This window comes from Schistocerca cancellata, chromosome 1, assembly GCF_023864275.1.
Source record: "Schistocerca cancellata isolate TAMUIC-IGC-003103 chromosome 1, iqSchCanc2.1, whole genome shotgun sequence".
NCBI lineage: Eukaryota > Metazoa > Arthropoda > Insecta > Orthoptera > Acrididae > Schistocerca > Schistocerca cancellata.
The window spans coordinates 355,084,199-355,108,958 of NC_064626.1; the positions used below are offsets into that span (position 1 = coordinate 355,084,199).

The window sequence follows — 24,760 nt, forward strand, 5'->3', positions numbered from 1 at the left end:
GTTGTCACAGGAGACTTAATGCCATGGCCATGGGAGTGCGTGTTTTGGTGTCTGAGTGGTTGTGTGTATTAATGTGAGTACTTTTGCTGGAAAAAGAGCAAAAGCTAGTGTAGATGATGACTGCTTTTTCCTGTCACACAACTCTGGGCGCCATGCAATGGTCTGCTATAGATGAGTGATTGCCTTTCCCTTATTTTACGTTTTTCTCCATCCAGGAATTTCCATTGATATTATACATTTCCAATAGATATGGCAGTTGTGTGGTTAAACACAGATATCCATAAACTAGGGGAGAAAATTACAAAATATCAGTAACTCAGGAAAGCATAAAGCAACTGAAAGGAAAACTGAATGTAGTATTCCCATTGCGTAACTGCACAAAACCATCACATACAAATCAGCAGCATTGCAATTTACTTGAATTTGCTTGCATCATCTTAACATAGCAGATTACAAAAAGAGTAAAATGGATGTTGCCAGTAGAGATAGCCAAATTGGTCAATGACCTTGTGATTATTGTAGTAGCCACCAGAAAGATCGCGGGAGGCGCACATTGGCACGGCGCGTCACGGACGGTAGTTGCCGCCAGTAGAGTCCCGTCCACCAGAGGGCACGCGAGAATTCGGACGCGACCTCTGCCAGCGTAACAACAAGAACAACAACAACAACTCCAGCAGGACAGGCCGTGCGCAGTCAGTCAACATCGGGCATGCCTAGGACACAGTCCCGGTCTACGCTAAGTGAAGTGCGATGTAACGTGAACAGTGTTACTACACAATTGGCGACGAGTAGGGTCTTTCTTTCGCGTGTTGCGTCGTTGTTCCGGTTTCGCAGTTTCTCCACGGCATGGAGGATTTGGTGCGGGTTTTGGCTGCGCAGCAGACGGAGCTCATGGCCACCATGAAACAAGTGCTTCCGGCGTTGCTCTCCGCGCCGTCTGCTCCGGCGCAGTTCCCTCCTCCCTTTCCCCCGTATGACGAGACGGCGGAGGATTGGGACGCATATGAACATCGCCTTCGGCAGCATTTCCAGGCGTTTCATGTTGCCGATGCGGAGGTATGTCGTGCTCTCTTCTTGTCTTGGATATCTCCCTTGCTGTATCAAGTTTTGCGGCAGCTAGCGCCGTTGGAGGAACCCTCGTCCTTGTCGTTTGACGCATTGTGTTCATTGCTGTCTTCATATTATCGCCGCCGCACGCATGTTGTGGCGGCTAGGGTCGAGTTCTATCAATGCAAGAAACAGCCCCATCAGTCTTACCGGGCGTGGGCCGCTACCCTGCACGGTCTTAGTCGCAAGTGTCATTTTGTCACGGAGCAGTCGCGGGAGTCGTATGCCCATGTTATGGTCCGCGACGTCATTGTTCGTTCGGCCCCTGATCGGGAGGTCCGGCAACGGGCCCTGCAGTTAGAAGACCCTTCCCTCGAGGAAGTCCTGTCCATTGCTCAATCGTATGAAGTTTCTCACGCAGCAGGTCAACAGCTGGAGGCGTGGTGCGACGTCGCGGAGGTTCAGGGCGGCACGGCCGCGTCCACTGAGTCCGGGGTGGACGACGTGCGAGCGGTACAATCCGGCCGTTACGGCCGCTCCCGCGCGGCGCGTAAACAGAATTCCGGCCGCCGGCCCCTGTTGCCGTCCTGTGCATCGTGCTATATACATCACGATCGGTCAAAGTGCCCCCAGCGTTGGGCCGTTTGTCGCAAATGTCATAAAAACGGTCACATTGCTAAAGTTTGCCGCTCAGCCTCAAAGCAATCGAAGAAAGCAAGTACAGAGGACATGGACGTTGACATTCAGGAAGTTTCATCGGGCCAGGCTCCCGACGCATCGGCACGCAAACTCTTTATCGAGGTGTCGGTTCGGTCGCGCCGGTTACGACTGCAGGTAGATACGGGCGCGGCAGTTTTGTTGTTGAATGCACAAACGTATTCCGACCTTGGATCGCCCCCGTTGGCGCCAGTTTACCGGCGTCTACGCGGTTATGGTAAACAGTTCATTCCCCTCCTGGGTCAATTCACTACCGACGTGACTTACAAATCAGTCACTCGGCCTATTACTTTTATTGTTGTCAGTGATGCAAGCTCCGCTAACCTTTTTGGCCTGGATGCCTTTCAAGCTTTCGGTTTTTCTATCGCTGACACCATACAGTTGGTCTCCGAAGACGTTCCCTATCACTCATTGGAATCTTTGATCTCAGACTTTCCAGATATTTTTGAGGAGGGCCTGGGGTGTGTTTCAGATTTTGAAGCTCACTTAACGTTGAAGGCGTCTGCTCGCCCGCGTTTTCTACGCGCGAGGCAGATCCCCTTGGCTCTCCGCCCTCAGGTAAAGGAAGAGCTCGACCGGCTGACAGCCCTAGGGGTCGTTCTTCCCATTTCTTCCAGTGAGTGGGCTTCGCCCCTCGTCATTGTCAAGAAGCCCTCGGGAAAATTACGTCTTTGTGGCGATTTTAAGGCCACCATTAATTCCCAATTGGTGGTGGACACCTATCCTTTGCCTCGTGCTGATGAATTGTTCTCCGCCGTGGCGGGAGGCCACTATTTTTCGAAAATCGATCTGTCAGAGGCTTATCATCAGATACCACTTGATGAGGACTCCAAACGGCTGGCAGTCGTCAACACCCCGTTTGGCCTTTACCAATACCAGCGGTTGGCTTTTGGGATATCCAGTGCCCCGGCGATATTCCAGCGTTATCTTGAGCATGTCACGTCGACAATCCCTCATTGTATTAATTACCTGGATGACATCATTGTCACGGGCCGCAGCACGACGGACCACTTGCACAACCTTCGCACCCTCTTTCTCAAATTCAGGTCTGTATTCGGCACGTTTGCTCTCCCCCCTTCCATCCACAATCGAATGGGGAAGCTGAGCGCATGGTGCGCACCTTTAAGACGCAGATGAAAAAGTATGTGCACGAATTTCCTGCAGAGGAAGCATTGACGTTTTTCTTGACGGCATACCGGACCACACCAATGGGAGACCGCAGCCCCGCAGAGCTCCTCCATGGGCGTCAACCTAGGACTCTGCTGCACCTCCTCCAGCCTGGTCCTCGCCAGTCTTCACAAAACGGAGTACCTGGCTTTCCACTGGGTATGTCAGTCTGGGCCCGTGGGTTTGGTCACAATCCACATTGGATACCGGCGGTGGTCCTGCACCGCCATGGCTGCCGGCTCTATACCTTGCAGGCGGGGGACCGGGTGGTACGTCGTCACCAAAAGCAGCTCCGTCCACGTTCGGGCACCCACCCTCCGACCTCTCGGACACCGGCTTCCCCAATGCCGGCACCTGTTTTGGTTTCACACGGGACGTTACCTCCTCTCCCCGCTGTGACTCTGCCACACTGCGATGGTTCTCAGCCTTGGCAGCCTCCAGTGGCTCCAGCACCGGCATCGCCGTCATTCGAGATGCCCCAGCGAGAGCCGGCCCCCCTAGCCGGCCCGGTTTCGCAGGGGGCTAGTTCCCCTGTGGTCGTCCCTTCCCCTTCATCCTCGCCACTGGGTCTTGCCCCTCCTGCGGTGGAACAGGATCCAGACTTCGACAGCTTGTCGCCCGTGCTGTCCCGGGCTCCGGTTGTGGGACGACGGGGGCCTCTTCGTGTGGGTCACTTCCAGCCGTATTCGAAGGTTCCAGCTCGAGGGTTGGCAGATCCCCTCGACTCCGGCCATCCAATGGATGTGGAGGTCATCGCTCCTGCCCGACGCTCCACCTTCCGACGCAGTGGATCACAGTGGCTTCACCCCCCGAAGGAGGAGGAGTGTAGTAGCCACCAGAAAGATCGCGGGAGGCGCACATTGGCACGGCACGTCATGGACGGTAGTTGCCACCAGTAGAGTCCCGTCCACCAGAAGGCACGCGAGAATTCGGACGCGACCTCTGCCGGTGTAACAACAAGAACAACAACAACAACTCCGGCAGGACAGGCCGTGCGCAGTCAGTCAACATCAGGCATGCCTAGGACACAGTCCCGGTCTACGCTAAGTGAAGTGCGACGTAACGTGAACAGTGTTACTACAATTATATTGTGCAGATGAGTTGAAATCGAGGATCATAGGCAGGTTAGAGGCAAACAAAATTCTGGCAGAGCTGGTAAGATAAGAAATGTTCACATTTCTGTTGTTTGCAGGCTGTGACAATACTTTCTAAACACTAGGCCAGCATGCAGAAATTTCAGTCAAGGACAAGGGAATGTAAGAACATTTGGGTATAGCATCTGATTCACAATGAGGTCATCAGAGGTGGAGCACAAGCTTATGATAGGCGAAGATGTGGAAGGAAGTCAGCCATGAGCTTTACAAGGGAATTATCCTGGGATCTGACAACTGATTTAGGTAAATACAGTAAACATAAATCTGGATGGCCAAAAAGGGATTAACACACCACTGCTCCAGTGCTTTACTTATTCTGCCACTTTTCTGAGTCTCAGTCAAGGATGATGCAAACTTATTACCAGCATTTGGAAATATACACTGCAACAGTCCAGACACATAAATCTTTTTATTTCCCACTAAAATATTAATTTCAAATACCAGGCTAGGACAATATTAATTTCAAACTGTTGCTGAATGGTTTTAAAAGGGTGGCAACTGGGGAAAATGCTTTTACTAGTAATTTTGAAAAAAAAAAGTTTCATGTAATCAGAAACAAATTTCTGAGCCACCACCCAGTACTGAGTTTTGGAGAATGCAGTATCTGCAAGTCTGATGTGAAGCAACAGAGGCATGGAAACTACAACCTGCAGATGATTACCAAAAACCAGACTATAAATTCAGCCTTGTATAGTCAGTCATTGCTTTGTATTTGTTCTGGAATGACTGATAAATTTGTGCCATGAGAACTATTGCAGTTAACACTCATAGTTAAAAAAAAACTGACAGAAAATTATGACAACACAGTACTGTGCTTGTAATAATATTGGAAATGTACATGTTTTTAATTCAGTGATCAGTGGTTTATTGTACACAGGGAACTTAAAAGGAAATATTTTCATTTTGTTTTCAGCAATTATTGCAGTGTGCAGTTTTTAAATTATTGCAAGATGCTGAGACAATTATTTACTCTTTATTTTGTGATTTAGTATTCTTCAGTTAGCAGCACATTTGGTTAGAGGAACATTATAGAATGCAGTCAGATGTGAATTATAGGATCCCAGTTATCATTTTTATACTGGTAAATTAAGCTTCTCAAGAGATTTCTGTTTTAGGTCTTCAGCAGTGTGTCACCTGAGGCAAACTATAGTAACTTAAATCATTTGAATTTTAGTGCTCAGGATTGGAGGCAAAGTTAAAGATACCATTAAATAGATTCAAGTCTCATTTCATTTTCATTTTAAAGAAAGGGGGTTACCACAACACTCAAATAACATGCTTTTGTTGTTAAAGGTGTAGATCACTACACACATATTACATAAAATGAGGAAGCAATAAGGTTTTTTTTTCAGAGTGGCAGTTTTCCTCCAAATTTATTATGATACATTTTGCTGATGTAAGCACAAATAATATTAACCAGTACAGCGATCATGTCCTGTTAATACAGAGCAGAGACTTAGTTACTAAGAGCCGTTTCTCTTTTGTTAATATACACAATGACTCATACTACATCCATGTAGGTTCTCCTTCTTGATGATACATGAGCAATGGTCAAAAAGTAAGAGGAATTTTTTAATTTTGTGAGATTTACAAATTCAGTTCTCAATTTCCATTTTTGTTTTTTCAATCATCTTTTTGGAACATGTATTCCTGACATGTTTGCATTTTCAGCTGTTTTGAATATTTAGTTTATTGTTGACAGTCAAAAAGGTTATATGTGTTTTCAACTGCTCAACAAATTTTTACTTTTGAAAAAGATGGCTCAAAAAATTTGCATTAAGTTTTTCTTGAAAAAATGGAATAAAGTGCAACATTGCATTCCAAATGTTGACTGTGGGTTTCATAAAATCTACTATGTTATATTATGTTAAATGGGGACCTAGAAACGATGGAGAGGCACCATCCCCGCCGCAGCCGTAGTGGTTCGCAACCCCACTACGACTACCGCAGTCGACTTCCCCCCTCCACTGCCCCACACCGAACTCAGGGTTGTTGTGTAGTTTGGCCCCCGGTGGACCCCCCAGGAAACATCTCACACCAGACGAGTGTAACCCCTATGTTTGCATGGTAGAATAATGGTGGTGTACACATACGTGGAGAACTTGTTTGCGCAGCAATCGCCGACATAGTGTAGCTGATGTGGTATAAGGGGAACCAGCCCACATTTGCCAAGGCAGATGGAAAACCGCCTAAAAACCATCAACAGACTGGCCGGTTCACCAGTCTTCGACACAAATCCGCTGGGCAGATTCGTGCTGGGGACCAGCGCTCCTTCCCGCCCAGAAAGCCATGCGTTAGACTGCACGGCCAACAGGCCAGGCCAATCTACTATGAGTGAGACAATAGTTTGGTATAAACATTTCAAAGAGGTCTGAGAAGACATTGAAGATGATGATCGCCCAAGACGCCCTAGCAGGTCAATTATTGATGACAGTGTGGAAGAAATGATTCTGGAAAATTGCTGAATCACCATCAGAGAGGTTGTTGATGATGTTGGCATATCCTTTGGCTCATGTCAAGCAATTTTTTGAATGCCTGGGCATAAGACACATAGCACCAAAGTTTGTTCTGAAAATGTTGAATTTCAACCAAAAACATCATGTAGACATTGTTCAGAAATTTCTGAACTGAGATGACAACAATGCAGAACTTCTAAAGAAAGTTATAAGATGTTATGAAACATTGGTGCACAGGTATGGTGTTGAAACCAAGGCCAAGTTATCCCAATAGAAACTGCCTGAAGAATCAAGACCAAAAACAGTTCAACAAGTTTGATCACATGTGAAGGTTCTTCTCACTGTTTTCTTCAATTATAAAAGTTGATATTGATGAATAAATAAATAGTCTTTAAGAAAAACGAGAATTCCCATTGCCTTTTGATCACACCTCATACACAGAGCATAGCAAATGAATGAATGAATGGATGAATGACATATGGAACAGAACCATGACCACATCTTAGCTTTAGTCTGTTCCTGTGCTGCAGCCACTGAAAGAGTGACAGATGAGTCCTTACAATACTGGAAAGTAAAAATAGATTTATTCTGACACAACAAGAGACTAAAAACCTTTACACCCCTTGGAGATGTCTTTGGCCTATGTAGCGTTGTTTATGGAGCTTGTGTATACACAGATTTCCATATCTTCTGCACATACTTCCATGTATTTTCCCATTGGGAACTGTCACTGCAAATCTGCAGACATGATGTTCATGATGATTATGTATGTCCTTATGCTGGTAAAACAGCTGACTGTTTCACTGCAGAAGATGCTCAAGCGAAAATAAATTATATCTTAAACATCAAACGATTGGGCACATTTAGTGGCCAGCTCAGCTCCTGTGCTGAATCCTGCAGAGAATGACTGTGAATTGATTGATTGGTGAATGCTCTTGAGAGATCTATCATTGCTCACCGTCTTCTGACCAGACTTTTGCTATGTTCTAAGTGTATACATGTATTTCACAAGACACTGTTCACTGAGTGGGAAAACGCACACAACATACCAAATCACTTTGTTCTGTTCCATGTCTGGATGGTACATGAGAAGAAGGATTGTCAGCATGGTTCTGTATATGTACAAATTTCTCCAACTTTTCCCTCATGGCCATTAAATGAGTCATATGCTGGAGGAAATAATATATTTCCTAATCATATCAGAACACAGTGTGCTGTGAATACATAGAAAGAAAGATCCCATATCACTTAGCTACAATATAGCAGGTCAGCAACTGGAAGCAGTTAATTCCATACATTATCTGGGAGTACGCATTAGGAGTGATTTAAAATGGAATGATCATATAAAGTTGATCGTTGGTAAAGCAGATGCCAGACTGAGATTCATTGGAAGAATCCTAAGGAAATGCAATCCGAAAACAAAGGAAGTAGGTTACAGTACGCTTGTTCGCCCACTGCTTGAGTACTGCTCAGCAGTGTGAGATCCGTACCAGATAGGGTTGATAGAGGAGATGGGGAGGATCCAGCGGAGAGCAGCGCACTTCGTTACAGGATCATTTAGTAATTGCAAGAGCATATCGGAGATGATAGATAGGCTCCAGCGGAAGACTCAGCAGGAGAGACGCTCAGTAGCTTGGTACGGGCATTTGTTGAAGTTTCGAGAACATACCTTCACCGAAGAGTCAAGCAGTATATTGCTCCCTCCTACGTATATCTCGCGAAGAGACCATGAGGATAAAATCAGAGAGATTAGAGCCCACACAGAGGCATACCGACAATCTTTCTTTCCACGAACAATACGAGACTGGAATAGAAGGGAGAACAGATAGAGGTACTCAAAGTGCCCTCCGCCACACACCGGCAGATGGCTTGCGGAGTATGGATGTAGATGCAGATGTAGATGTATATGTAGAACACAGACTCTCAGGATTTTGAAAGTAAGGCTATTAGCAGTGGCCATTTGTTTTCTTTTTTCTTCTGACTAGAGTCAGAAATTATTGAACATTTTTGTGACAGTTTCACACAAGCTAAACGAACTTTTGATAAAATGTGCAGCTATTCTTTGAATATTTGCTATCACTTCTATTAAACCAGCTTGTAAGGGAGTCACAGCAATGAACAACACTCAACAATTGGTTAAATCAGGTTTTCTTAAGCAGCCCCCTTCCTTAAGACCAGATCTGCAAGACGAATGATATTCATTTCCAACAGTGCTCATAGATGAATCATCAATAGCACCACACACTGATACAATATTTCTTTGGGTAATTGTTTCTTGTATTTGTATTATAAACAATCACAAATTTTGCACATTTCAAACATGTGAACATACATTCTTTGACTAGTTTTATTTAAAAAATTTGTTCTAAGAATCAAAAAATGCTAGACCTTAAAACCTGTTTGTTTTCTGACAGGCCTCCTAAGCATATTAATTTTTGTGCAGTGGATAAATATTACTTGAAAGTGGTGTCTAATTTCCAAATTTGAGACATTAAAGATAGACATGGCAAGATGTGCACTGATTTTGACAGGTGATGGGGTAGTGTGCATGAATTCTGAGATAGGCTAACACCACTTGTGAGAAGATAGTGACTGGAGTTTTCTGCTAGCAGCAGATGACATTTCAGTTGCTGCAGATGGCAGAACAAGAGGCCACAAAGACAGCTGGCTAACAGAAAGGCAGCAGGCAGCCTGTATAATTAATGCAAGCTGGGTTTTTCCTTGTGCTTCACAGTTATAGAATACTTGCAAGGTGAGGTGCCATCAAAGGGCAGAATCAGAGGTCAAAATTCATTTCATGGCAACAAAATACACAAAATCTAAACCATTATAGTAGCAAGTTAGGCAAAACCACCAACTGAAAGATAAAAATGAGACTAGAAAATATATCTAAATGTCCACTCAATAGGCAGAATAGTAATATAGATATTGTATTTGCTAGACCTCAAAATACCTATTGACATCAGAAATTAATAATTCTAACTGCTTTCAGTGATTTTTAAAAAACCAAGTGCCACAGACAGTGCTTGAATAACTTTGTTGAAACACAGTTTCTGAATTTTTATTAATGTAATACATTTATGAGCCAGAAATGTTAATCTCAAGAAGTAAAAAATGTATCAGAATCACAAATCACCGAATGTAGCAGCACTATGAGACAGTGTATTATTGTAGCTACCTGTAGTCATGTAACTTTCATTATGTTTAGTAATAATTAATAGAAAATAAATGTAAATCTACTACCTCACTTATTAAAATGTAAATAACAAGGAAACCAAGGAGCAAAAAAATTAATGGAGCCACAGGAAAGCTGGTTAAATTAGCTCTTAATTCATATGTAATTTGTGTAGTAGCAGTAAGTTAAATGTAAATTTGAGAATTTTGCAACAACACATTGTGTCTATTTAACGGTAGTGGCCATATTGGCTGTGGACAATTTTCTTTGAGAGTTGGCTGAGAGTGGATGTATGGTTGATTAGGTGGAGGGTTGAATGCCATTTAAAATCATTGAAATTTTCTGAGCGATAGTTTCATGAACTTGAAAAATTTGTGCAGAAGTTCCAAAAACTTAAAAAATTTCAACTGTAAGTTTTGCAGAAAGTAACTATGAGTAGCTACATGTTGGGACATGCAAATATTTAGACAGCTAGACTGATGAACAAAAATATTTTAGCTGAATCGCATTTGGACTTGTGAATTTATATACAGTTAGTGTCGTGGACTCTAACTTTGATCTGCAACGTGGTTTGAGCTGCAAATTTGTCAACAGTTAACTTTTGGACTCTAACTCTGAAGAGAATTGCACTTGGACTCTTAAAAATCTTATGATGATTAGCTTGGTGAACTGGGTTTTTACTTGTGAATTTTATGAGGATTAGCTTCAGGAACTTTAACCTTGAACAGTAACATGATGAGCTGGTCTTAACACACTTGGAATAAAAAGTGACTGTACCTATTAGTGCGTTTCTTTCATCAAACTAAGGGTTAAACTTTTTTTTTATTTCTAAACACTAATGGTTCCCTGCCCTGAGCTAACTGTCAGCAACCATCTAAACAATAATCTGATGGTATTTAGACCATTTTTATGTATGCCACTGACCATAATTCTTACTGCACTTAATAATTATTAAGGAGCTAACAGAACCATTTATTGGATGGTCAAACAAGTATATGACTTTCCTCTAGACACCAACATAAGCCAACAAACATTACATTAGTCATACGTAAACCCTCTGACTTGCCAGAATGCTGTAGGTATTGAAATGTATTGAAATGGAGGCAAGAACATATCAATGTCTATTTTGCCTCTCAAGTCAAAATTTATGCAAATAACAGTTGACCTGACAATAATATTCCACCTGACCCATCAAAATTGGATTCTGGTTGCTCTGTTTTGGTAATGACAATAATGATTTTTACATTATGTCCACACTGATCTATCCTTTCATCATTTTCAATCAACAGTCCACCATACTAAAAATTGTGAAGAGATCTTGATATCTTAATTGTAGTTTATTGTGTAACTAATAAATATTATACATCAAAATAAATAATGTGTTGTTTACTATCAATATATTTATGAGATATGCTGTAAGGAATGTAACTAATTGTATCAAGGCAGAAAGCAACTTAAACAGATTACCATACTGTGAGGCATTGAGTGGTGTGTGGGCTCATAAAAAGAGTTTTTAAATAACAATAAGTGCCACACTGGCTGCCATATCCTGGATTACAATATCCTTGCTCAATAGCTGAACTACAATAATCAAGATACTGTTATGAACCTATATTATGATTAGCAACGATTATACACAGTGAGCAGTTATAATGCTTAATATCATTGTTTGAGATTACATCTTAAATTATTGCTCTCTCCATCAGGTCTGGCTCTAATTGAGATTTACTCCATGTGCACTGATATCTCGTCAGTTTCCCATACACTGTACTAATTCCTAAGCTGGAATAAGAAAATTGTGATAAATCATTAGAAATAATAATGCTATCTGATTTTTTTCCTGCATATATAATGGAAACTCCACACATAGAAAAAAAATTCAGGTTTCTACTGTCATTGGAAATATATTTTTAATATCCCAACAGCAGAGGATTTCTATAGAGGATGTGAGGCACTACAATTAGCATCTGCCTAGTGCCACCAGAAGCATGGTCACAGTGTCATATGGACTGACCCAACAATGACAGCACAGAGCTAAGTGAGAGACTGCAGGCCAGTCTTCTATAGCATGCACTATGAGCTCTTTCAGTTCTCTCCAAGCTGCTGTAAGAATAACCCGCTTTGGACTTTGACTTCTGGCTTGTGTTCTTGGTCTTTAGTCAGTGCTCTGCTCTTGACAACATTGGCTTTGTCTACAGATTACACTTTTGTATCACGCCCAGGCACTTTAATGGTGATGGGTTCTTACCCTATCATGTTTATGGCAATATTATCACCTCCAATTCCTGTGTTGTGGACCCCAAGTTTACAGAATTTTGGCAGCAACCATCATCACTGCTGCAGAGCACTTTCAAGAGCAATAGTCTGCAGTTCAAGAACAGTGGCACAGAGAGGAGCAGGCAGTGATTCTCCAGCTTGTATCTCAGCAGCAACAAACACGTCAGTTGGTGGCAGTGGCTACACGCCCACCACCATCTGCTGCATTCTATACAGTGAGCAGTACTTTACTTTTGTATTCTAGTAGTCTTTGACATGATATGATGCAAAAATTGAAATCCTTTTTGGATCCTAGTGAATTGTCTTTCCAAGACCTCTGTATTCTGTTAACCAAATACCAAGATCAATAACTGCACCTTGTCGTGATTAGACTCCAGTTTAATCAGTGTCATAAACAACATGGACAGTTGTATGCAGCTTGAGTTGCTGACTTGCAGGGTCTCACATGCAAGTGCAATTTCACATGTCAGACTTCAAAGTCTCCTATGCAAAATTATTGGTATGAAAAGTGCTTGCGCACCTTACCTCTGACAGGTTAGTCATTAAAAAAGATTAGGTAAGTCTGATCCCAGCCTTGGTGAAGTACTTCAGATTGTTTAATCTTTTGAGGTTGTTTTGGGAGCTTTGCAGTTTTTTTTAGCTCAGCAGCTTTTTGAAACTGGCACTTAGGTTTCCCATGTTATTAGTCACCACTGCAAATACATGTTAACTGATGATTCTGACTCATCATCTTGTACTTCTGCCCTTAAGTTTCATACAAGTTCACAGACATCCAGATTGCCAATGTTTTGTGAGAGACTTAAGTATGTTGCTGATTCTGCTCCCTCCTCTGCATCACAAGACCTTATTCGTGATGTTCCAGTGTATAAGAAATTCCCTCCCTCCTTAGTGTTGCAACATATGTCACTCATGTCAGTGAACCTTCAGTTCTGTCCAGAATCTAGCAGTGAGCATAACAGATACCAGTGTCTGCATCGTGTAGCAAACTGCTGGGTCTGCAGTTAGCGCAATGACCTGGGTGTCAGCTGTCAACAAGTAGCCCACTTCCCACAAGCTCAGCAGCAGCATGATGACAATGTTGCAATACATAAAGACACAGCTGCAGAACTGGCAGTTCCCTTGCCACCATGGAAACTCACTTTCAATTTGATGCTGTTCTACCAGTCCATGGAGTTGCAGCTAGACACCACCACAGCCTTGTCTTTAATCGAGGAGGACACAATCACAGGCTTTACTCACATCTGTTGTGACAGTTCTGGCACTATGTCCTATCTTACTGCTGCAGATCCATTCCTCTGCTCAGAATACTGTTGCTGGCAGCTAAGTAAAAATATGTTCAATGATTATTAATCTTCTTAGTTGTGCACTCACATACTGCTGCTGACATTTTCAGCTTAGGTGCCTTGAGCAGTTTTGTATTTGTAATGGAGAACCAAGTTCATTTAGTGTCAGTCAAAGTGCCTTTCTCTGGTCTTTATGTTCTGTGCATGTTGTATATGGAGAGTTTGAAACTGAAGTTGGATGTGCTGGTAACTTTATAGTCCACATTTCTACAAAGCCTTCAGCAGTGCCTAAACTTTGATAAAGTCACCCACTTCTGTTTGTAGTTTGTGAGGCTGTTCAGGCAGAACTTGTATGCCTTCAGGACCAAGGTCTCCAGTTTCCAGCAGTCAAGGGGTGACACCTATGGTGGTCATTAACATAGTGAATGGCTCATTACATATTTGTGATGATTTTAAGCCCACAGTTAACTCACAGTCTAACATTGATATATACCCACTGCCTCACCCAGAGGAGTTGTTGTCTAAACTAGCTGGAGGTAACTAATTTTTGAAAATTTATTGAAAGGATGTGTTTCTTTTAACAGCCACATGTTGTTCATGGCAGTTGCTAATTTTAAATATGTGATTTGGTTTTACAGATATAGGTATAACTGCTTGCTGTTTGGGGTTGTGAGTGGACCAACCATTTTCCAAAAGTATTTGGAACAGTGGATTCTAGGTATTCTACTCTGTGTGAACTACTAGGGTCATTTTATCATTACAGAGGTGATGCACATGAAATGTCACAAGAATCTTGAATTTCGTTTTCAGTAACTCCAGAATCATGGTTTGCACTGCCAAATGGAAAAGAGCAGTTTCTTTGTCCTCAGCATGAAACACATGGAGTGTATTCTTAGTTATAAAAGTATCACATCCACATGCAACCATGTTGAGATGATCATAAAGATGCCAGTGGCAACCAACCTTCAACAGTTGCAGTCATTTCTAAGGAAAATAATGTATTACACCAACTCACACCCTCAATCAGTTGTGGAGGAAGGATGCCAAATTTGTGTGGTTGGCTGCCTGTCAACAGACTTTCCAGCACCTTCAAGAGGGTCTCAAGGTGGTTCTGTGTCTGATGCATTATACTCCTAGTGTGCCATTGCCATTGATGATGGATACATTCAGGAACGGCAGTGAAGCGGTTTTGTAACACCCAACTGCCTTTATCTCAACACATTAAATGCTGTGCAGTTCAATTATCCCTTGATTGAGAAGGAGTGTTTAGTGACCATTTATGGAGTCAAGTAATTTCATGCATATTTGCATGGGAACAAATTTCACCTGTTGACTGAGCACAAACCCTCAATATTCTTGTTCAGGAGTTAGTCTAAGCTTCTGGTTAAGATGGTGCAGAGCCTGCAGCACTGGGCACTGTTTTTGAGTGGGTAACATTATGAAATCCATTTTTATCCTACTGCCCAATAAATCAATGCAGATGCCCTGTCTGCCTCCTTCTTGGCCATGACACAGAATTTAATCACCAGGAACCTGTTTTGCCCTGGATCAACAGCTGCAAACAACTTTCGACGAATTCCCACCAGCAACACATAAGGCCAGCTTGACGTCATGTGGCAACATAGTCCTGAGCAAGGTTTTGTCAGCAGTCCGAAAAGAGTGGCCAGAGCTCATTTCCCATCAGGCTGACCCAGCTCTTCAAAATTATTTTGCACTGTGCTACATGCTCAGTGCCATGCAGGGCATCTTAATGCTGGCCACAGGGGTCCCTAACTGCAAGGTCATAATTCTGCATCCACTCCAGTCCTGTATCCTCCAGTTCCTTCATGCATCACATTGGAAGATGATGCACTTGAGGCATTGGCCAGTCAGCAAGTTTATTGGCCCAGCATCAATGTGTGTTGGTCCTGCTATGCTTACTCTCTCAATCAAGCATTACCAGCTCAACACTTTTCGCCATAGCCTCATCCCAATCACCCTTGGAGAGAGTCTACATCAATTACAATGTTCTGTATGGTTGCTAGTGGTGAACATCTTCTCAAACCTTCCATTTATTACACATATGCTATCCTTCACCACCCCTGCTACCATCTGTGTGTGTGTGTGTGTGTGTGTGTGTGTGTTTGCAAGTTATGAGCACTAAAAACAAGGTTGTCAGAGCCCATATGGAATTAGTAGAACTGAATGTGGTGACAATGAAGAAAATGTGAGAAAAGAAATAAAGGAAATCGGAGACAAGATAGCATTAGCCCCCAGTCTCATAAATTTTAAGAACGTGGCCCAGAGGAGTAACAGTGATCTGGTGATATAAATAGATTGAAACAACAAGCCAGATCACAATGATATTTTATTAATAACGGGTTTCAACTTCATATAGACGTCACCTTAGAAAATAATCCCCACTGACTATAGTAAAGATCGTGTTGCCACATGAGCATCCAAGGAGCCACCAGTAGCACTTAGTTGGTGCTCATTTTCTACAAGAAGTCAAAACTGGTCATTAATAAAATATTATTGCAATCTAGACCTTTTTTAGCCCAGTTCATCCATGATCAACTGCACAGTCATACCAGTTCACATCATGGAAAATAGTATTAAAATTGTTCAGATGTTTTAAAATTGTCAAGGAAAACTAAGTAAAACTAAAAGAGATTCACAGGATTATGTGGCTGGCTGATCACTTACAAAAAGCGCATGAACCAGCCACTCTGATAATAATATTAAAAATGTTGCCCTACATTTTTAAGGAACATATCAGACAAATCACAAAACCTTAAAATGTAAGCAACATTTAACTAATCACCAATTATAATAGAGGTCAAATCTGTTAGTAAATGAGCAGATGGACTATGTTGTGAAAATAAAAACACAGTCTAGGAAAATTTGGAGCACCGTGATCTACGTGTCATAAACACAACACACTGGAGGATCCTCTCCCCAGAGCAAGAAAACATGCTTTATAAGAGTGTGGTCTATGCAAAGATGAATAAGGAGGACCTCATCCTGCATCTGTGACAGGAAGAAGGTACACCACGGTTGTGTTGTGCATATCACTGGATGCAGCTTATTATCCATCACTTCCAGCCACTCTTCTTCCCATCTTTGCATGGGTCTGCACTGCAACAGTGAGGCAATAGCATTTAGGGGGATGGCACATTGAAGTATCAGGATCATGTTACACATCATTGGACTACGGTCTGAAAATAAAAACAGAGTCTAGGAAAATTTGGAGCACTGTGATCAATGTGTCATAAACACAACACACTGGAGGATCCTCTCCCCAGAGCAAGAAAACATGCTTTATAAGAGTGTGGTCTATGCAAAGATGAATAAGGAGGACCTCATCCTGCATCTGTGACAGGAAGAAGGTACACCACGGTTGTGTTGTGCATATCACTGGATGCACCTTATTATCCATCACTTCCAGCCACTCTTCTTCCCATCTTTGCATGGGTCTGCACTGCAACAGTAAGGCATTAGCATGTAGGAGGATGGCACACTGAAGTATCAGGACCATGTTACACATCGTTGGCTGCCACATCTGGTCTTTTGTTCCCATTAATATCCACGTGCCCTGTCATCCAGAAGAAAGACACGTCCTTCCCCAGTCTTTGTAGGTGGAGGACAGGTCCTGGATATTCTGGATAACTTTATCTGGTGGGTACAAGCACTGTCGAAAGTGAAGGGCACTCAGGGAGCCAGAACAGACTAGGAAATTTAGCGCTTGCAACAAACCTCATTTGCTCTTGTGCCTGCAAGATGATCTGCAAGTACAATTCCACACCAAAGACAGTAAAGTCTTCAGGCAGGCAGATCTTGAGGACATGATCAGGGAAAAGAACAGAGCAACCAATGAAGTCTCCCTGTTTAGACCCATATGTAAATACAGCTGCAAAATTGTGGTGCTCAATTACAATATCACAGAACAATTTATTAAAAACTTATGCCTCTCAAATAATGGGCTAAAATTACTCTGACCCTCTGGAGTAACCAAGGTGACAGGCAGCTAAAACCCTGGATTTGGCATTTTACTTGCTCCACACCAAGTGATTTCAGCACATACTGCACACGGAATCCAAACAGCCTTGTTGCTCACAGATGACTGGAGAAAAGGTGTTTCAGTGATGGATGAATAGTAGTATGGTAAGGTGGTGAATTGGGAGTAGCAAGGAAGTTACATGCCTGACGCACCATGAGGAGTTGCCGCCAGACAGTGAGTGGCAGTTGTCCAGCCTCAGAATACAGACTGGGTATGGGGCTGGTCCTGTAAACACCTGTGGTCAGCCTTATCCCATCATCGTGGATCTGACTGAAAGTTAGGACCCAGAAGGTGTTGAAAATCTTAAAATGTTTTAAGCCCAGGCCTTGAAAGGCAGACAGTGTGTGTCTGCTCCAGTTTTATAGGGCTTTCACACAATTGCAGCTAGACTAGGGGTGCACAGTGTATGGATCAATAAGATCTTCTCATCTGACGATCACAGATGCTACCATCTGTGCCCTTGAGAGGATTTTTATCATCAGGGAGCACCTTGCAACCTGGTGTTGTACAATGGGTTCCAATTTATGTCAACTCAGTTCACAGCATTCTATCACCCTAATAGCATCAACCATCTGACCACCTTCCCTTTCCACCCTGTCTATACTGCAAAGGTTGAGCAGATGGTACACACTTCAAGACTCAGATGGGAAATGCCTTGCAGATGTCAGGAACTCAAGATGGCTTGCATGGCTTCCTCTTAATGTATCAGTTCAACCCATGAACAGCTGGGTTTCCTAATGGAGTTGGCCATGAGCCAGTAGTCCTTGATCCGCTGACAGTGATTCTACCATTCCATCCCCCTCCCCTGCAGACACCATTGTCCAGGACATTTTCAGCCCTACATGCCAATTTTTGAAGGGGGCTAGATTTAATATCCCTGCCAGTAGAGGGTATCAGTAGTGAATCTGAAGCACTACAGTTAGTATCTGTCCCGCACTATCAAAGGCACGATCATACAGTAACATGGGCCAACCAGACAACAGCAAGGAGCTAAGCAAACAACCACCGGCCAGTCTGCTGTAGTATATTTATGAGCTCTTTTTATTCTCACCCATTTGCTGTAAGGATAATGACCCTACTTTGGACTTTAGATTTGCTGGTTTGTGCTCTTGGTGTTTATTCAATGCCCTGCTCATGACTTTGGGTTTGTCTACAGATTATGCTTTTGAATTGGGCTCGGACACTCTAATATTAAATTTAGGATTAGGAATTGATGAACTAGTTGCACTCAAAGTATTTCTATGAAATGTAAAATAACTGGCACATCAAAAAAATTTATGTTCCCAATTTTCCTCTTTAGTTGTAAGACATGGCATACAAACAACCCAGATTATAGTTTCCAGAACTATTGCAAATATTCCACATTTGTTATATACAAATCCACTTATATGTGCTACTAAGTATCCCCATAAATGTTTCAGCTTTAAATATTACACTTTGTTGTTACTGTATATGCAACAAATTTTCATAAATAAGTAGTGGTTCAAAGTGGTTCAAATGGCTCTGAGCACTATGGGACTTAACATCTATGGTCATCAGTCCCCTAGAACTTAGAACTACTTAAACCTAACTAACCTAAGGACAGCACACAACACCCAGCCATCACGAGGCAGAGAAAATCCCTGACCCCGCCGGGAATCGAACCCGGGAACCCGGGCGTGGGAAGCGAGAACGCTACCGCACGACCACGAGATGCGGGCTAAATAAGTAGTGAAACAACTGTAAAAATTTGAAAATTCTTAATATTTGCCACTCTACTGAAATATTATCAATAACAATAATTTAGTTTACTGTTATGTTTGATACCTTTCAGTAAATTTGTGTTTGAACAATAAAGTTTCACAGAGTCCTGACAATGGGGAAACCACAAAAGTAGCACATGCAAATTGTACTACAACACCAGCAGTACTGCAAATGACAAACAGCTACATTAACAACAGGATGTGCTATTAACAAAGATAAAGGAAATGTACCGATGATGTGAGTCTGAGAAAAGAAGATTTTTTGAAATAAAAGCGTATTTACACTTTGGTCGTCCAATGTCATAAATTATTATTCTTTATCTGAAACTTGTTTAGGACTAATAGAATAATAAATTATGACATAGTGCAGCCAATGTGGAAAAATAGCTTTGTGATTTACTCAATTGGGAACTAATTGAATAACTGTCGAGTTTCAATCATTTGCATTATGCCGTGGATTATTGTTCACGACCTTAATGAACTACAACAACAGATAATAACAGAAAAATCCTTAATCACAAAAGAAAACAATGCTTACCAGTAAGATTTGATGCTGATGTTTGAACTGAGATGTCAAACGGTGTGTCTTCCAGATTAGAGCTTATATTTTCTGTTTGTTCCACACTGCAAACTCCTGAAGCAGTTTCAGGATTCTTGTGTTTGTTGATCTGAAGGCAAGCAGCATTGTTATATAGGGAGCATTCAGAAGATTGAAATATTACTACAGTTTTTAAGTTGTTGCTACTATTGCCAACAGCATTGTCACATACTTGAGAAAATTCTTTCTCGTGATCTCTGTTAGGCAGATCTAAAAAATGACACAAATTTTCAACGTTCTTCAATTGCAGAAAGGTTCCTTCTTGGTCATTACAAGTACGTTCTTCTTGGTGTTCATATATATTAAGCCCTGAGCAGTGCAAATTAGTATGTGTTTTTGCATACTGTATTTCTGTGTGTGATTCACAGCAACATACAGGAGAAGCATCCAAATTATTGTCTTGGTGTCCACTGAAGATCTGCAGATATGAAGAGTGCATATCCACTTCTTTCATCTTGGATCTGGTTCCATAAGAAGCCTGTTGTATGTTGTTTCCCAGAGCATCAGCATTAGAGTCTGAAGAAGAATTCCACTGCACAGGGGGTTCATCTTGTGATAACAGTACAGCATATTCTTGGGTTGATGCCTCCTGGAGGTTGTCATTACAATCCACACATGAAATATGGTTAATATCTCCATTTTTTAAATAATGTAGATGACACTCTTCATCACAGAGGACTGATTCTGAAGGATTTATTTCAGTCTGTGATTTTCTGCTTGTAGGTGGCATTACATGCATAATCCACAGAAAGGAGAGAGGCATAAAAAGCTTGGTTATCAACTGCCCTTTCAGGCCTAAACTATAATATGAGTGTAAACCATATTCCTTGCTTTTTATGACTGTGGAATGTGATGCTTCCAGCAACAGTTTCACTGCAAAATTAAAAAGCAACAATTGAACTTTTTACTGCACTGCACACAAGTAAAACACAATTTATGTATGAAAGTGATGATAAACTTTATAATAAAATAATTTGGACGGTTAGCAGTTCATGCAACAGTGGTTTTATTTGGCGATGAAATCTTTTCAGCAGGAATTGTTAAACAAACCAAACTGTCCTGAGTTATTACACTGCAGTCCCATGGGTTCCGTTGAAAATGCCAACTTTTGACTCATGTATGGGTAGAACTCTTCACGTGTCATTGTGGTTACGATGTGTGGCTTACGTGCACTACAGATTGTTACTATGAGTAACCGATCAAAGCAGCAAACTTCTGCGGAGTGACACAAAGTTTTCTGCTTTTGAAATGCAATTGTGATGTGCCTATCGTAAGCTGTTGTAAAATATAATGGAAGCAGTTTAAGGCAACAATGGTACTGACAAAAAATAGCCAACAATATTGTAGCTGCACTTGTATTTTAACAACAGTTAAGTATGCTGCAACAGTAATTCACTGTAGGTAATAGGAAAGTATGGTGTAGACCAGTCATGCTTCAAAGACAGAACTCCTCATCATCCTGAAGTTGTCATGTGCAAATTGGGACAAAACAAAATTTTCGACAGAATCAGTGGGACTGCAGCACAAAACCCAAAAATATTCATACATTTCATCCATGTCCTATTTATCATTAAAGAAATATTTCATGTCAGCAAAAGTATGGAAGTCTGTTACACTCAGACAAAGTTCAGAGATTGATTTCTGCTAAAATATACAAGGATCATCTGAAATTAATGTGAATTTTGCACAGTTGCTTGAAAAGTTGCTGTGGAATTTTCTGTATATAGAATAGATTAATATTTATCAAAAACAGAAACATTAATTAACACTGAACAGCAGTATCTATTTTTCAATAACTGAGAAAAGTAAATCCTGGAACAGTGCAGATAGATGTTGAACACATAATTATAAGAATATTAAGCAATATGAATTCATGGGAAAACCATGATAAAATATAATACATATATGAGGATTGATCACAGTAAATAGTGAAGGTTCTGAGCATTACTTACCTTCAGAAAGCAAAAATCTTAGAACTTCCAAATGCCATAACCACACATGAAGCTATCCTAGCTTTAGAACTATCAGTTCCTCCACAAGGAGGAAAGAAGAATAGGTTCAGCAAGGTTAGAAAGAAGGAGCAAGTCACACAGACCACACAATAGGAGAGAGTAAGAGGTCAAAGTCAATACATTGGTAACTGCTGTGCCTGCTTCAGTTCAGTGAGAATGAGGAGGGGCGTGGGGGGGTGGGGGGAAGGAACTAAGATGAAAAGTAAAATTAAATAAAGAAAAAATTGAGTAAATAAATAAAACTAAATAGTAATGATCAAAATAATAATAGTAATGAAAATTAGAGGAGGAATTGTCTACTGACAGAGGTTAAGTCCAGAGAAGTGGCCTGAGGTGTGGAGGTGTGTTGAAGGACAAGTTACCATCAGCAGTGCTCAGGGAAACCACTATCAGCAGTGAGGATTCAAACGGCCCTTATGATGTAGCAGGCTGTCAGAGCCTTCAAGCATGGTGAAGAGCATTCTCCATACCTGGATAATGGGTGTGTCCAAGGTGGACTGTTCTTTTATGTCCATTCATCTACTCAATTAGTTTGCTAGTTGTCATTCCTATATAAAACAATGTACAGTGACACATAAATTGACACTCTGCTGAGGTACAAGTTTTTAATACTAACACTGAACCTTGTTCATCAAGTTCTAAGCTTCTTGATATCTGATGAGGGCAGTAACTGATATGGCATAATAAATAAAGAAAAACTTTATTACATGATTTAGACAGTTTTATTCACAAAACTTTCCCAAATTATCATCCTGAACTCTGTCACCCTCCCCACTCCTAACAATTTCTGCATATGCATTTTCTACATGCTTCTCAAGATTCATAAACCCAATGTGACTGGTCACTAAAACCAAACTAAAAGAATTTCTATTCTTATAGATCAACACCTTTGACCTATTGTTGATCCAAGAAGATACTAACCATTACCCCCACTAGCTCTCCACAATTCCTTTTCTGTTATTACCTGTGTTCTGCTTGTTAGGGTTGTTGTTGTGGTCTTCAGTCCTGAGACTGGTTTGATGCAGCTCTCCATGCTACTCTATCCTGTGCAAGCTTCTTCATCTCCCAGTACCTACTGCAACCTACATCCTTCTGAATCTGCTTAGTGTATTGTTAGGGTAGATTCTACCAATGTCCCAAATGCCCGGGTCTTGCCAGCCCATTTACCTCCAAAACCAGAACCTTACCTATAACCATGACTAGCTGCTTTCTCATGCACAACTACTTTCCTTTGAAGTTATCACCTACAAGTAAATCTGCAACATAGCATGGCCAATTGAATGCCAATCTATTTACAGCCTATCTTGAAGAATCCTTCTACACATTCAGAATGCTAAATATGTCACCTAGTTCATGTTAATTGACAGCATTCTTATGATCTAGACTCTGGGTTAGGATATTTTACCCCATTTCTTCCAGAACCTCAACATCATTTTCCCCTTCATTTCACTTGTTTGTTCTGGGGCTGGCAAGCCATTTTCCTTAATGTTGACCTCAATCACATTGATGATACTATAAAAACCTTTGTTCACATCAAACCTGCATATCATTGTCAATATCTTCATTCCAACAGCTGCCATACATTCCACATGGTCAATGGTAGATGCCATATTTTCGGTGACAGTCTTTCTTACATTATAGTGAAGGTCTTACTGAAGTATTTGCGGACCAAATCTACCTTCCCAGCCTTGTCCAGAAACAACTCTCCCATTCCCTACACATGCTAACACTCCTCTCACACCTGTCTGTTTTTTACACAATGCCACCTAAGAATGGAACAACTAAATCATGTTTTCTGCCAGTTCAACTATCTTCCATCATGCACTAAAATTAGAAATATCATCCTCGCAGTCCTTCCCACTCCTTTCAAATTAGTATTTGCCTCTGAAACAACCTACGCAATATACATATTCATCCTGTGCTCCACCCCCAAACCCTTGTCTTATGAGTAGTACCTCTGTGGAAGAGCTAGGAGCAAGACCTGCACCATATAACCATACAGACCTGTCACTGACATTTCCTACACCATCAAAGGCAGTACCATCTGTGAAATCACTCACATCATGTTCCAACTTCACTGTGATAGTTCAGTGCAGGCAACTCAAGACTTAACAACATAGCAGAAAATTCTGTCTACAGTCTGTCCCACTGGATGTTCTGGTGCACTGGCATGAGATGGTGTTCTGTTTTCAGCCTAGTTCACGTCCACGTTTAGTTCTGTGGGTTCCACCTTCAACCTGTCCCCCCTAGAAATAACCTGAGACATTCTGTCTTAGGTCCAATGTGCCTGGCTGTGAGCTGCCATTCTGTTTCGGTTTGGTGTGCCTGACAGTGATCTGGGTTTCTGTTCTCGATATGGTACACCTGGTGCTCTGTCTGGGGTTCATTCCTCATGTCCACATTCTAAGTTCTTCTCCTTGTTGGGATTTGATGCTGAAACTGTTGCATTTTTAATGGGTGCAGTGCAAGATTCCATGCTTTGTTGAGTTGGTACATAGTATAACAATTCATGAGGTTTTCCACCATCTTTATGCAAAATAAACAAGGTGAACGGCCTCTGAACTTGTGTAGTAAGCAAGGATACATAAGGTGTAGCACACTTTCTTAAGTTTAATATTAGTTTTGCTAATGTGTGTTTGCTATTTTAAGTTATCCTGGATCCACAGGCCCAAAAATCTTGTTTCTGATGCAGAGGATATTTCATTTGGCACCTCTCAGAATCAGTTCCTCCTAAATAGATGCTTGATATAAGCACTGTTTATAGCGGCCATACTTCATAAGGACAGTCAAATTCAGTTTTTTCGTACCACATTCCTCCCTTCAGCAGAGGGGGGCTAGCTAGCTTCCTACTCTTCACTATCTCATCTACCTATGCTCAAGAAAAAAATTATAAACTTTATACAAGGCCAATTATAAATACAATGCACAACACCTAAATTACTGTAAAAAAAAATTAAATGATCGTACGGCATTGTTGGCCGGGATGTCCGAGACGGGTTCAGCCACGAAGTGCAACTCTTTATTTCATTCAGCGCCACAATGGGCAACTTGCGGCCGGTGATGAGGATGAAATGAGGAGGAGGACAACACAAC

At 41.6% G+C, this 24,760-nt stretch overlaps 1 protein-coding gene across 1 annotated transcript in view; it reads right to left on the reverse strand.

Annotated features, from left to right (window-relative positions):
• Positions 1-20,799, reverse strand: part of LOC126175867 (centrosomal protein of 131 kDa) — a 104,581-nt gene extending 83,782 nt beyond the window's left edge. Inside the window, exons 1-2 of the mRNA XM_049922931.1 lie at positions 20,706-20,799; positions 19,596-20,528 (exon numbers count right to left, since the gene is read on the reverse strand). Coding sequence (XP_049778888.1) covers positions 19,596-20,528; positions 20,706-20,799 — 1,027 coding nt within the window. The remainder of the gene's footprint in view (positions 1-19,595; positions 20,529-20,705) is intronic.
• Positions 20,800-24,760: the final 3,961 nt, after the last annotated feature.